Here is a 13,770-nt window from a genome sequence, read left to right on the forward strand (position 1 = left end):
TCACGTACATAAACAGTGTCGTAATTCGCCAAGTGCAAACCAGCAAATTCGTAAAATTTTTGTTTATTTTGAACAATCCGGATAATCGAAAATCCAGATAATAGAGGTCCGGATAATCGAGGTTCTACTGTATTAATTTTAATTATATGAAAATAATCGCACAATGTTTTATTATAACCGCATTATGTATCTTATTACAAATTTCTATACTACACGTGGAAAAAAAATTGCTATTGTATATTAGAATATTAATGGCCAAGTGGAATCTTCTGTATTTTCAGATTACGAAAAGCCAGATTTGCGCATGCGCTTTACAGAGCACCAACCTCACCAGGTTTAGCTGGTGGAAGCCTACGACCTTGGGTTTATGCTACACATATAAAGATTCCAATTCTATCAAGGACCGGTTCTGGGCTGTTAGCCGCCTGCCCACTAGATATTTCGATTACGTGAATAACGAGATTTATAACTTAACCCAACCGATAAGAATTTACTGGTATTTTTTTATGATAGTCTGTATAGTTGACAGGAGTTTAAAAAAATCCATTAAAATATTTGATATATTTATTCCGCTCTCCGATTTTATATTACTCGCGGATTTCGATGTTAAACTAGTGATATTACGATTTCGTATGTCCCATCTATAAGGGGATGTAGAAAAAAACGTATACAATTCTTGTATAATGTTAAAAAATTAACCGTTACTTCGACAGCGTCATTTACAACTAAATTTAATGAATGAGAGAGATGCACCAGGTACAGAAAAGGCTCTAGAATTTATTTTCCTTAAATTTACGATTTATGTATCCGTTGTCGTAAAAATTTGTCTTTCCACTTTTTTTCCCGAGACTAGAAATATTCGAGTACAACGTAACCGGATTCGACTTATTTCTACTTAAGAAGTAGTTAAATAATTAAGCGATTAGGGAATTGTTTAAAACCCTGATGAAAGAGCCGGAAATTTACTTAAACAAAAGCCTAACCGGACCAATATCTAGCCGAGTACAGTGGGACTGATTTCTTCGTAATATTAGATGTAATAAAGACAGAAATTTTTCCAGTTCAATGAAAGTGAGTAAAAGTTGTAAATTTTGGAAATTTCCGTGGACACCTGGTCTTAAAACGAATTACAGTAGTTAGAAACAAATGACTTTTAAGTTTAACAAATTTAGATTTTTACAGCTATGATGAGAAACGTTTAAAATTTACAACAACCCTGTCACGTCATTTGTGATATACTAGTGATGAGACAAAAGAGATTTAACTGGTATCGGCACCCTCGGGATTTGGCAAGCGTGCACCGCACCGCACACCTACCAAGACAGCCTCTGATTCAATCCACGAGCCACTGGTAGGGAGCAATTTTTACTAGGTGGATTGTTTTAATATTTAAAAAGTAAAGACTATTTTATGTTATTTTTATGTACGTTTCTTCACAAAACTATATTTATAATTTTCTTTAAAAGTATATTCATACAATTGAATATTTTGTACCAGGTATGTATAATTGTATATCATCACACATTTTATTTTAACAAGTAAGTTTTTATAATTTTATTTTTAATTTTAGCCCTTATATTATAGCTAGCAATTTAGAATGTAATTGTGATATCGAAAATTTATTTCAAAAAGTTTTGGCTCGAGACCATATAATGNACGCAAATAACCACTCAAGCAGGCTAATATTTTGATCCCTGAAGCATTGACATTGCCCTTCTGCTTTGGATCATTATCTTGCTGACAAATGAAAGAGCTCATGATCAATGTAAGAAATAATTGTCAAGCATTTTAGTGTAAATAACGCTATCCATTCTATTAGGTATAGAACGTAGTATTCCAGGCGCAAAATACAGCCCCAGACTATGAGACTACCACCACCAAATTTCAATGTAGCTCAGTTATAAACTTCATCGATTGAGTCATACCCATTTTATCCCATCTAAACCAACTCTATTCATTTTAGATTCATTTGACCATGCACAAAATTACATTGTTTAACACCTAATTCGCCATATTTTGACTACACAAGTCGGTTGTTTTAACACGGGAAAATATTGTAATCATCTCAAATTTTTACTTTGTCACTTTATTGGCTGTTGTTTTAACGTAACATAGGTTACATTTCCGACTGTTATAGTAAAATATTGCAATCGTATCACATTTAATTGTCCGAGATTTTGGTATCTTGATGATTTGACACACCTGAACCCCAAAAAAATAGAAAAATTTATACCCGGAATTGCATGTATGTGTAAATGGATGTTGGCATATATTTCGTTTAATATGTCAGGATGGGGTAAAGATTAAGAAACGAAATTTGGCATGGTAGCTTGTGTATAAGGGACATTGACGCTATTAAATTTTGGTGGTTAAAGGTCGAAGGTGTGGGGAGATAGAGGGGGTTAGTGTCATATCTCGAGTAGGGTCGAACTTAATGACGATTTTACTCGTTTTTAGGATTTAAAGTTTTTTTTATATAATTCATCTCTACCCTCAAAATTAAGCTTTTTGTTATTTTATAATAATTAATAATATAAAAGTTTTTTTATAACAAAATCTCGTGACGCCACAAGCAACTTTATTTATTTGATTAATAATATAAAAATTACATTTTTAATAAAATCTCACAACAGCCGGTAAAGTTATACACCTCGTTGCTGGATTTTTTAGTTTTCCTTTCGTTTCTTCAATCATGCTCTGACGTAAAGCTTCGTCCCTCGTTGCTCTGACCAACCCCAGGTAAATATGTCTCTGTGCAAAGTTTTAAAATATACATTTGCTTTATTACAGGTAAACATATTTTTTTTATTTTGAGAATAATAATTATTATTATTAAAATAATTTTTTAAAAAAATTGCGTGTTACACTCGACAATTATGCGATTTGTTACTTGAACTTATCTGATTATTATCTTTACTTAAAACGGCATTTTCTGTTATTTGTTCTACATTTATATTACAGTTCTTACTCTATTTAAGCGAAAGATTGTAGAAAATATTGTAAACTTTACAAAAAATGGTTCATACTTCTCAAAAATTTAATAAAATTTATCGATTTAATGCAATAATAAACATATTTTTACTTTACACAGGAAGCTACTAGAGTACCAGAGCTACGAAATTAAATTCTTCACGACTACAAAATGGTTTAATTATCATTATAAAATATCAATTCTGTCGGTTTTTTTCTTAATTCGTAAACAAACAAAGCGATTTTATTACAGATCTTTCGTCCGGTATGTTAATCTGTTGAGAATAAAAGAAAGAAATATCAATATTCAGTCATGTATTAAATTCAAAACTTAATCGTAATAAGTTAAATTAGAATTAGATTACGTATTTATTAGTTTTAATATTTTAGAAAGCTCCTCTACCTTTATCTACATGCCCGTATAAACGTTATTTTACATATCTAGCATTACACGTATATTGGTGGGTGCAACTCATACCGCCACTGACTGAATAGGAACCATCCGTGATGTGGACTCTTTTACAAAGCATTTGATAACATTTGGTATTCTACTTCAGCTAAATAGTGTCTTTTCGTCTGTTTGAACACATCACAAGAATGAATGATAACAGAAAAAATAAGACTCTAGTCTATGGTATTATGGATGGATCTAACAAAAGAGGTAGACCATATAGAGAATGGATTGATGATGTGAAGAAGAGATGTGGAGCGAATGTACAGGAATTGAGAAACTTGGCAATGGATAGAGAGAAACGAAGGAAATAGTGGAAAAGGCATCTGACACCAATGGGCAATGAGGGTTAATTAATGATAATAATGATGAGGAATATTTACGTGTTTAAAATTAAACTAGATAAATTTGAAAATATAGATTTAAAAAAATAGCTCCTATTTATGGACGTCCGAGAAGAAAAGAAAACGGGGCAATTTCCCCCTATAATTGAGTAAAATATCGCATAAATTATAATCGTAAACATGATTGATAAATTTTACCTTGCACCCTCGACGAAGTATTTTTGTACTGATGCAATACTGTACTCTATAGGCCTAATCTATTTGTAAAAAAGAACCTGAAAAAATAAAAATAAAATAAAAATATTTCCAAGCTTTTCCCCCTTGAAATATTTTCTGCCACGTCCGTGTACTTAATTAATGATGTTAGAAAAGTACGAAATGCAAGGATAAAGAAAAAAATTCTAAAATAAAGACTTATACAAATAAAAATACCTTTGTAATCTTCCTTGTCGTCGTTTTCACAATCACAGGGAACGATCCACATTAGCGGAAGTCGACTACTAGACAGGCTACTTCCCCGCCTACAGCTATGTAAATCAAGTAAAAGTTCCGTGACTTCGGATATTTTCCATAAAATTATGTAAATCAAATATACAAAATTTCGTTTTGTAAATTAATTTACAAAATGTAATTTTGTATATTTGACTTACATATAGCTTGATTTACTTGTTTACAGACTGGTAAAGTAGCATATAAGGGTCGACTTCGCCAATGTGGATTGTGAAAAGTGACAACAAGAATATCTAAATTTGTATAAATTTTTATTATTTGTATTTTTTACAATATATAAATCCTATTTTTTAAAACAGGATTTATATATTGCTGTGATTGGTGATATGCCTTCGTCTTGTTTTTAGCAGTGGTAAACTTTAGTGAAATTGTAAAAGTCCTGTTTTTTTTTTTGTGTTTATTAACCCAACTGGAGGAAGAGGAGGACTGACTTGGTTATTCCTGCTCCTTCACTGTATCCTGGCTGGATTAGGGTCTGAGTGCTCCTGGGTTCCTTATGGTTATCGGTGTAATCTTTTGCCTGCAGCATCTTCGTAATCTCTGAAAAAAAGGAGGAAGATGGATTTTGATGAAAAGAAATTGGCCATCCTTCCGGGAGAGAAGTCATTCAGAGTAATACATAAAAATCCTAAACTGAGTGATTTGGTGAGAGCAATCCGCGAAGTGATTAAAGAGGCTGAAATTGCTCAGATTTGTCGTCTCTCTGGAGGGACAGAAGTGACGATGAAGAATCTGGAAGATAAATGGACCATATTAAAAACAGGTTTGAAAATAGATAATAGATTATTATTACTAGAAAGCTGTGACGATAAATGTAAGAGAATAGTATTAAATAAAGTGCCTGGTGAGATGGGAAAAGAAGATGTGTACGAGTTAGTTAAAGAATATGGAATTATAAAAACGTACTTTGAGGAGACACATGAAGAGTTTCCTATGATACTTACCGGAAAAAGAATATTATTGATTGAAACGAGTAAAAAAATTCCAAACCTGATAAAAGTTAAGGATAGAATAATTGAAGTATATTATCCAGGCATCGTTAGGCAGTGTGAAGTGTGTTTTAAGGAGGGCCATATAAAAAGTCAGTGTCCAGAAAAAAGATGTTTAATTTGTAACTTAGTAGGACATAGAAAGAAAGATTGTACACAAGCAGGAAGTGGGGTAGAAGAAAAGGAAATAAATAAAGGAAATGTGAATATAGAGAATACAGAAACAGAAGGAAGTAATAAAACAGTAGTAGTGAAGAAAATTTAATAATAGATACTTCAGTAGAAGAGATGAAGGCAGACAAAGTAGAGAAGAGCAAAGATGATATAAAAGAAAAAGAGAAGTTAGAAGAGAAAATTAGAAAAAAAGGAAAAGAGTTCGAAGATGTAAAAAGCAATAAGGATAAAGCAGTGAAAAGAATAGGGAGTGAAGTAGAAAGTGATAGAAAAAGACAAAAAGAAAGTGAAAAATCGGAGATGAGGAAAAGACAGAGGGAGAAAGAGGAAAATGAAAAAGCAAAGAAAAGTAGGAGTGTAGGAAGAGAAGATTGGAGGAAGTATCAACCAATGTCTACGTATGAAATTAAGTATAGTGGACGTATGTTCAGGAGAACCATAGAACAATTGAGAAAAGAAGGATGGCAGGAAGAAGAATTAAAAATCTTATCTGGGATTGTAAAAACTGAGGATCTAGCTGTGAAAAAAAGGTTAAAAGCAGAGATATTTAGGAGATTAAATAAAAGAGAACATGATAAGAACACTTTTGCTGCTAAGTTGATAGCCAAATATAAGGAATTTAAAATGATATGTTAACTTTTAGTACTTACCTATTGATATTTACTGGTGTCTGTTCGTTCGTTTCTAAAATGTTAAGCATGATTGGCTTATTATATTTTATTATTTCGCTGCTTTTATTTACCTTTACAGTAATTTGGATTTTTTGTACTTTGCCAAAAAAAAACAATCGATTATTTTAAAATTTTAATTCATTTCATTGTAAATTAGATGTTAGCTCTTAGACGTTTACTCTGTTTTTACTTATTTTCTGCTTTGCGTGGTGTTTATTACACAGTTTGCTTTTGATGCTGATCATATGTTTGCATGAGTTTTTACGTTACCATTTTTTATTTAATATTTAAGTAATTTGAGTTTAAGATTTCTGTATTTAATGCTTTTACTCGCCTAAATTTATAGTTTGTTGTTTTTATAATTTCTGTATTTATTCTTTTTCGTAATAAGAAAATGTATTTGGAATGCTGTATATTTGATTATTTGGTTTTGTATTATGTGTTTACTTGCTTTTTTAGCAATTTTGTCGTGGGGAAACGTTCTATAAAATTTACATTTTTAAATTATTATTACTTATTGTCGGGTTTTTAATGTTTTATACCTTAAAAAATTCTTCTTGCCTGTCGCGATGTTAATTGAATTTTATAGTTACGGATACTGATACATAAGTTTTATTGTCAGTCACCTGAAGTTTTCTGGTACTTTGTAAGTACAGTAGTGCCTCGTACTTCGAATTTAATTCATTCTAGGAGGCAATTCAAACTCCGAATCGTTTTAAGTTCAAATTAATTTTTGCCATTAGAAATAAAGTTAATTAATCAATTCCCACACGTTAAACAAAACTCATTTCGATAAACTTAAAACAGCAAATATACATAATTTAAGGTAAAAACAACACAATTAAATATCCTAATAACAAATTAAAACACGAAAACAATAAATAAAATACGTAAATATTGCATTGTTGTCACACACCGTTGACTTCTTTTACCTCAATCGTCGAAAGTACCTTCCTCATAGACTTACAAGGAGAGGGCCGAACGTCTTGCCCTCTCCTTGTAAGTTTATGAGGAAGTTTTTTTTTTGCAAATCTCCACGTTTTCAGACAGCCTGAATAAAAAAAAAATGGCAAAAAAATCCGTGCTTGGCGTCTATTTCACTTAATATCTCAGAATGGGGAAATATTAAGAAAGAAAGTTTGGCATGGTGACTTGCATATAAGGAGCATTGATATTATTAAATTTTGATGGTTAAAAGTCGAGAGATGAGAAGATAAAGGAGGTCTTGTGTATCACCAATAGGATCAGACTTAATGACGATTTTACTCGTTATTAAAATTTATAATTGTTTTTATTATTATAAAACTCATCGTAATTAAGCTTTTTGCCATTTTATAATAATTAAAAATGTATATTTTATTATTAAAAATGTTTAACAGAAGGCGCCACACACGCAATTTTAAATGTTGCCAGGAAACTTAACAACGACTCGTCACTGGATTTTCTTAGTGATAACTAAGGCGCTAGATTACCCAGGTATGCTCATACGCTTCCGTCACATGTGCAGCCATATTGGTCCTTTTGACGTCATATTCCAAGATTTTTAAATTTAGCTGTATTTTATAACTAGTTGAACTAAATTTTGGCAAAGTTTATCATTTCGACCTTGCAAAATCTTAAGATACAGTTGAATTTATGATTATTTTCGTGTCTCTTCTATTGAACTTCTACGAGAGTCGTCTGCTTTCTAAGGACCAACATGGCGGATGAGCATACCTGGGTTATCTAGCGCCTTAGTGATAACTACTACTAATATATACGTATATCAATTACGTACATAAATCCGATTACGTCTCAATCGGTTCCTGGTATATGTCCAATTATTGGCACTTCATCCTATTAAGGGGAACACCAAAACAAAACTAGAACCTCGCTGTTTATACACGTAATAATGTATAAAAGAATTTATGATTTACATAACATTTATTTATCTACTGTATATACCTTAAAATTAAAAAAAATAATCGAAATTAACATTACTATTTAATATGCTAAACTTGAAGTATATATATATATATATATATATATATACATAACATTTGTTAGAATTTAAATTACAGGATATAGTATCACGTGATATGACGGAAGAAGGAAAAAGTCGAGGTTTTTCCGTCGGAAAATATAAGTATATCAGAATAAACGTTATAGATTTTCGTTCTGGTTTTAACAATTATTCATTTACGAATGTGCCAAAGAATTATCAATCAATTAATGATATTTACAGGATTAAGCTTAGTTTTTGTCAGTAAAGAAGTGCGGAATTACTCAAGTAATTAATTCATTTAAAACTTTAATATATTTACATCTAAATATGTGTAAAATAGTTCTTTAGAGAAGGAATTTATGTTATTTTTTAACAAAAATAGTGTATTCTATATTGTCATTAAGTATTAATTTTGTTTGTAAAATGCTAGACATACGAATTTTCTCTTAATATTTTTTTAATTATAGAATGTACACCGATCACAATTAAAAATGGATTTTTTAATGATAACATGCACCAATACGAATGTAACAAGGATTATTATTATTATATGTTTGGTAATGAAACATTAAAATGTCAAGATGATGGAAGTTGGAAAGGAGAAATACCCTATTGTGGTGAGTTAATATTTTATTAATTCCATAGTAAATAACTAATATTATTATAATGTTTTTTTATAGGATATGTTGGACTAATAGCGTAAAACAGAATTATGTACAATAAACATTTTCATTAAATATATTCAAGTATCGTGTTCTCGATGGAAGGAAATTACATTAAATAATGTGTTAAATCGATCGATTAAAATGTTTCCTCTAATTAATCAACATTTAAAAACTTAATAGTAAATGCGTGCCACAGAAATAATATATACGAGAATGGAAATACGTGTATTTTTTGAGAATTTAAACCGACAATTGAAGGGACGAGCGCAACAGAGCTTTATTACTATTGAAAATAAATAGCTAATGATCAAAAACAAGATGAAACCACGAATATAAAACCAATAATTAAAATTTTACGCTATATATTATTATAGATATAATGTTAAATGAATTGGTAAGACATCTGAGGTATCAGGATTCGATTTCGGGAGAATATTTCATAATTAGTCTGACTATGAATGTTAGGTCCAGTCCCTTATCTCATTACGATCCTAATTGAATCTTTATTGGGAGTGTTCAAAGGCTCTTTTGGTGCTCATAGATTGTAAATTGATAACTATTCAAAATTAATGAGTAAGTAGGGGAAGATAGAACCTCAAAGTTCGTGAGTTTTTCGACATATGTCCCCTCCATAAACCTAAAACATTCGGTATTTTCTTCGGAAATAATGATAACACAACACTTGTTAAGTGTATCTGTTGATGAAACAATAAGGCAGCCACGTTAATTGTGAATCACGTGAAAAACCATCTTATCCTATAGGTTGGGGGTAGGGTAGAGATGAAGTCATAGGCAAACAAAAGGATAATCATCTTCCTCGCGTTACTTATATATATTTAGCTAACATAGAAATGTACAGTACAACTGAACTATACAAGCGCAATGTCATTTAACAATACTTTTACATTCAATTTTAATAAAATGAAAAGTAATGAAACATGCATTACTTTTGATATACATATATTTTATGTTTTTTCCTATAATACATAATTTACTTTGATTCAGCTAGGACAATCCCTACGGAGATTTGGAAAGACGGTAATGACAAAAAAGTAATACTTAGTTACAGTCGATGTGTAGAATTCGGTGGTAACACGTCTTGGGAGATAAAAGTAAATAATCAATCTTTCTCAGCTATTAGAATATTGTTTAAAGGTAAATTTTTTTTTTTAAATTATTACTACAGTAGACTCCGCTCATCGAAATCACTGATTTTATTAAGTTCCAATGTGATTAAAATAAGCGGAGTCTATTATTTATAAATAATTAATTTATTGATAATTTTAATCTTCTAGCAAACAGAGATGACATTGGATGTCCTGTCGTGAATTTAAGTGTTAATAGATATGTATACAAAGAACGATATAAAACTAGTTGTCGACAAAGTAAGTCAATAAATCTTTTATCATTTTTCGCATATACAGTCGACCCCCTATAACACTGTTGATAATTCCGTTTTATATGAATTCCATGTTGTACGAGTCACTTAGATTTTACAAATAGGTGTGCCGGGCTGTAAACGGCTCATGTATTTGTAAAATTTAAGTGACTAGTACAACATGGAATTCATATAAAACGGAATAATCAACAGTGTTATAGGGGGTCGACTGTAAATTATTTGTTTATTTATTTCCTAAAATATATATAAGGCAACACAAGAAGCAGTCTTCCAAATGCAATATAAGGATGCAAAATTAAATGTATTACATTAAATGAAACAGGATCCTTGAAGAGAAAAGCCATAACCATTTTTGTGTTGTGGCTCTTATTTTAATATTTGTTTAATTATTTTTAATATTTAAGAAACATTAATATGAGGATACTTAAAGAATTAATAGTAATACTTTTTCTTGTTTATTAAGTTAAAATCAGTTAAAATTTTTACGAATTTTAGTGCATCTATTGATATATTTTATATTCATATTTTTGTTTTATAAAGAATTATACTGATGCCATTATATAAAAATATTATATCGATATTTTTATTATTTCAGATACTGTGCAATTTACATATGAATTTAAAAACGTTATGAACGAGGATATTAAATTTACTCTAAAGAAGAAATTTTCACGTTACTTTGAAGTATGTGGAATTTCCGTTTATTCAAAATCAGGCAAGTACTGTACCTTTTTTCTTTCGGTGTTTATATCAAATAAAAATTAATTTTCTTGTTTCTTCATCACTCGTAAAACACTATTTCCACAGTAAACAAGAAATATATTAAGATAAGGAGGAGGAGAGGGTTGAGCTTCAATGGGCATATGTTTATTTCATTAAATTTTATACAGTTTATTATATTTATTTCAGAATTTCTTCTATGTTTCGTTTCTATTTATGATATTTATCATTCCTAAAATGATAAATGTTTTCTTGAACGTCCGAAGAGGGAAAGAGATTATAGAAACGTGGACAAACTGGGACAAGAAGGGAAGGGAGAGTAAAAATTTCAAGAAAAATAGACGTAATTTATAGACTACCCCTTATATAAAACAACCTACATAATTTGATTTAGCTGAAAACACTTTTTTACACGAAATATTTAATGAAAATTGACAATTTATATTTCGTTAACAGAAGAAAAATGTCCCATTCAATCATTATATCCATCAAATGGATATATTTCTCCTTCAAATGTTAACTCGTTAAGCTATGGAGAACACGTGTCATTTAACTGCAATGAGGGTTTTCAACTGAATGGGTATCGATATCTTTACTGTGGAGTGACAGATATATCCACTCAAATACCTCAATGTCAACGTAAGTAAACCATTCGGACAGCTTTTATGCTTAAAATTTTATTTCATTTTTAATTGCCTAAATTAAATTTTTATGAAGGGATTCAATGCAAAAATTCTCCGATAAATATATTAAATGGTATGTGGGAAAATTGGAATGGAACTAAACGTTACTTTTATGAAGACGAAATTCGTCTTATTTGTAATCCTGGTTATAAATTAAATGCCACAGAAAGTATTAAATGTCTTAAGAATGGAGAATGGTCCCATACTCATGCAGCTTGTATAGGTATGTAAATATTTTATATTTTAAAATAAAGAAATTATTGCAGTTAAAATAATTTATATTTCTTACAGAGAAGAAATTTCCAATGTATTTAGGTAAGTAAATAATAATTGAATCAAATTTTAAATGTTTGATTAAATATAATATTTATTTTTTAGTAATTATAATTTTGATGGCTGTTATAATTGGGCTAATTACATTGTTGATTGGATTATTCACCGTATTTAAACACAGGTAAAAAAATTACTATAATATATATATAGCAGTTAATTATGTATTCAATGATTTAATTGGAATTGAATTTAGATACTTGTAATTATTATATGTATATTGTAGATAGAATATTTAATAAAAATTGAAACTATATATCAAAATAATTTCATAATTATTCATAATAAAAATTATAAAATTGTTTTAGAAAGAAAAAGATCTTATCGGATTCAAGAACTGAAACCATAGCTTATGCTAAGGAATTCGAAGAATCAATGGAAGAAACTGTGTCAGAAAATGAATACTGTGAAGTGAATTATCAAGTGTTAAATTTCCACGATAAATACAGACCTCAACTTCCTACAAGAACGAACAAATCTAAAAAGTTTCCTTTGTTTTTATAAATTAAATTTATTTGTTTCAACGTTAAAAGTATAGTTTAGAGCAGTGATGAGCAACCTTTACTGGGCACAAGGAAACTTCGTATACATTTTTCTTATAAAGTTGCAGCCTTTAGCATGGAATGTGTCAATGAGTACCAACACCACGGACTAAAATAATATGTGCTATTGAACGTTACAATAAAACACTAAAAAAAATATATAAATAATAGCAATCTTTAAGATACTCGTAATATATGCTCATTTATAAAGTGATATTGAAACATTTATATAGTCAGTAGCGCTTTATCTTATTCGGCAAAAAGGGCAATTGCCAGGAGCTCTGACTAATAGGGGGGCCTACATTAATATTTTATAAGAAAATATTTCCCCCAAAATTCTCCCGAAGAAAAATGTCGGAAGTCAACACTTGAGATTTGTGTATTAGGGGATTAATACCATTAAATAAAAATCATCTCTCCCCTGAAAATTAATCTTATTGCCATTTTATAATAATTAATAATATAAAAAGTTTATAATAAAATATCGTAATAGATGGTTCTACCACAATTTTAAATTTTGCCGGGAAAGTTATGCAACTCCTTGCTGGAATTTTTTATATTGCATTTAATAAATAAATATAACAATGAATAAATGTAATTTACACTGTTTTATAACAATTAAAAATACACACAGCCATTTAAAACCTTATAAAATTAAATTACTTAAAATATGATTTAAACAGAAGTATATAATTTATTACATATATCAATTCTATTATTAAACTCATTTAAAATACTAGTTTCTGTTTCTGTTATATTCACGTTAGAATCATGGAGAATATTTATCGTTTCATATAAGGATCATTCATCATCATCATCATCATCATTGATATTTGTTGAAGATGATAATAAATTCATCACTAGTTCAGGAAATGGAATCGAAGGTAAATCTTCATCTATTTGATTCACTTCATTGTAGGTATTTTCTTGATTTATTTCTTTAACAGATTGGACTATTTTCTTCCTAAATTAAATGAATCCAAAACTATTAATATTATTTTTAAAAATTTTATGATAATTTATCATTTTTAGGGTATTTAATAACGTATGTATTACAAAAACTTCTAACCTGTTTTTAGATAGGATAAACAATGCAACTAATACCATAAAAACCACGGGTGTAACAACGATTCCTATTGTAATAACTGGAAAAGATATTCGATTTAATATGACATATTTTAAAGTTTAATTCTATTATTACTTACCCAAATGCTTCGGTATGCTTTGCTGTTGTTTATTTTCTGTACAAAATCGCAATTATTTTAACGTTTTAAACATTTATAAATGACGAAAAAAATACAATTACAAACCTAAACAAACTGCAGAAGTATGAGACCA

At 29.5% G+C, this 13,770-nt stretch overlaps 2 protein-coding genes and 1 long non-coding RNA gene across 3 annotated transcripts; 2 read left to right on the top strand and 1 right to left on the bottom strand.

The window, feature by feature from the left end:
• Nucleotides 1–2,571: 2,571 nt before the first annotated feature.
• Nucleotides 2,572–4,278, bottom strand: LOC111613797. Its single transcript, XR_002754827.1, has 4 exons — nucleotides 4,198–4,278; nucleotides 3,964–4,040; nucleotides 3,027–3,245; nucleotides 2,572–2,751 (listed from the first exon to the last, which is right to left on the bottom strand). It is a non-coding gene; the product is annotated as an uncharacterized LOC111613797 (long non-coding RNA).
• Nucleotides 4,279–4,833: 555 nt separating this feature from the next.
• On the top strand, nucleotides 4,834–5,529 carry LOC111613794. The gene has a single exon (XM_023355145.1). The coding sequence runs from the start codon at nucleotides 4,834–4,836 to the stop codon at nucleotides 5,527–5,529; it is 696 nt and encodes a 231-aa protein (XP_023210913.1).
• A 2,706-nt stretch (nucleotides 5,530–8,235) lies between these two features.
• LOC111613796 (sushi, von Willebrand factor type A, EGF and pentraxin domain-containing protein 1-like) lies at nucleotides 8,236–12,814 on the top strand. The gene is made up of 10 exons (XM_023355147.1): nucleotides 8,236–8,378; nucleotides 8,561–8,710; nucleotides 9,764–9,913; nucleotides 10,054–10,143; nucleotides 10,753–10,872; nucleotides 11,334–11,516; nucleotides 11,595–11,783; nucleotides 11,852–11,875; nucleotides 11,939–12,014; nucleotides 12,199–12,814. The coding sequence occupies exons 1-10, from the start codon at nucleotides 8,294–8,296 to the stop codon at nucleotides 12,392–12,394; spliced, it is 1,263 nt and encodes a 420-aa protein (XP_023210915.1). The 5' UTR covers nucleotides 8,236–8,293; the 3' UTR covers nucleotides 12,395–12,814.
• The last annotated feature ends 956 nt before the right edge of the window (nucleotides 12,815–13,770 follow it).

This window comes from Centruroides sculpturatus, unplaced genomic scaffold, assembly GCF_000671375.1.
Source record: "Centruroides sculpturatus isolate CEXI.00-Female unplaced genomic scaffold, Cexi_2.0 scaffold1904, whole genome shotgun sequence".
Taxonomy (NCBI): domain Eukaryota; kingdom Metazoa; phylum Arthropoda; class Arachnida; order Scorpiones; family Buthidae; genus Centruroides; species Centruroides sculpturatus.

Bases quoted from the DNA above. Each gene is read 5' to 3' on its own strand.
- LOC111613794 (XM_023355145.1), top strand. From the start codon at position 4,834: ATGGATTTTGATGAAAAGAAATTGGCCATCCTTCCGGGAGAGAAGTCA.
- LOC111613796 (XM_023355147.1), top strand. From the start codon at position 8,294: ATGTGCCAAAGAATTATCAATCAATTAATGATATTTACAGGATTAAGC. The intron at 11,517-11,594 runs GTAAGTAAACCA...ATTTTTATGAAG, and splicing joins TCAAATACCTCAATGTCAAC to GGATTCAATGCAAAAATTCT. The intron at 11,876-11,938 runs GTAAGTAAATAA...TTTATTTTTTAG, and splicing joins GAAATTTCCAATGTATTTAG to TAATTATAATTTTGATGGCT.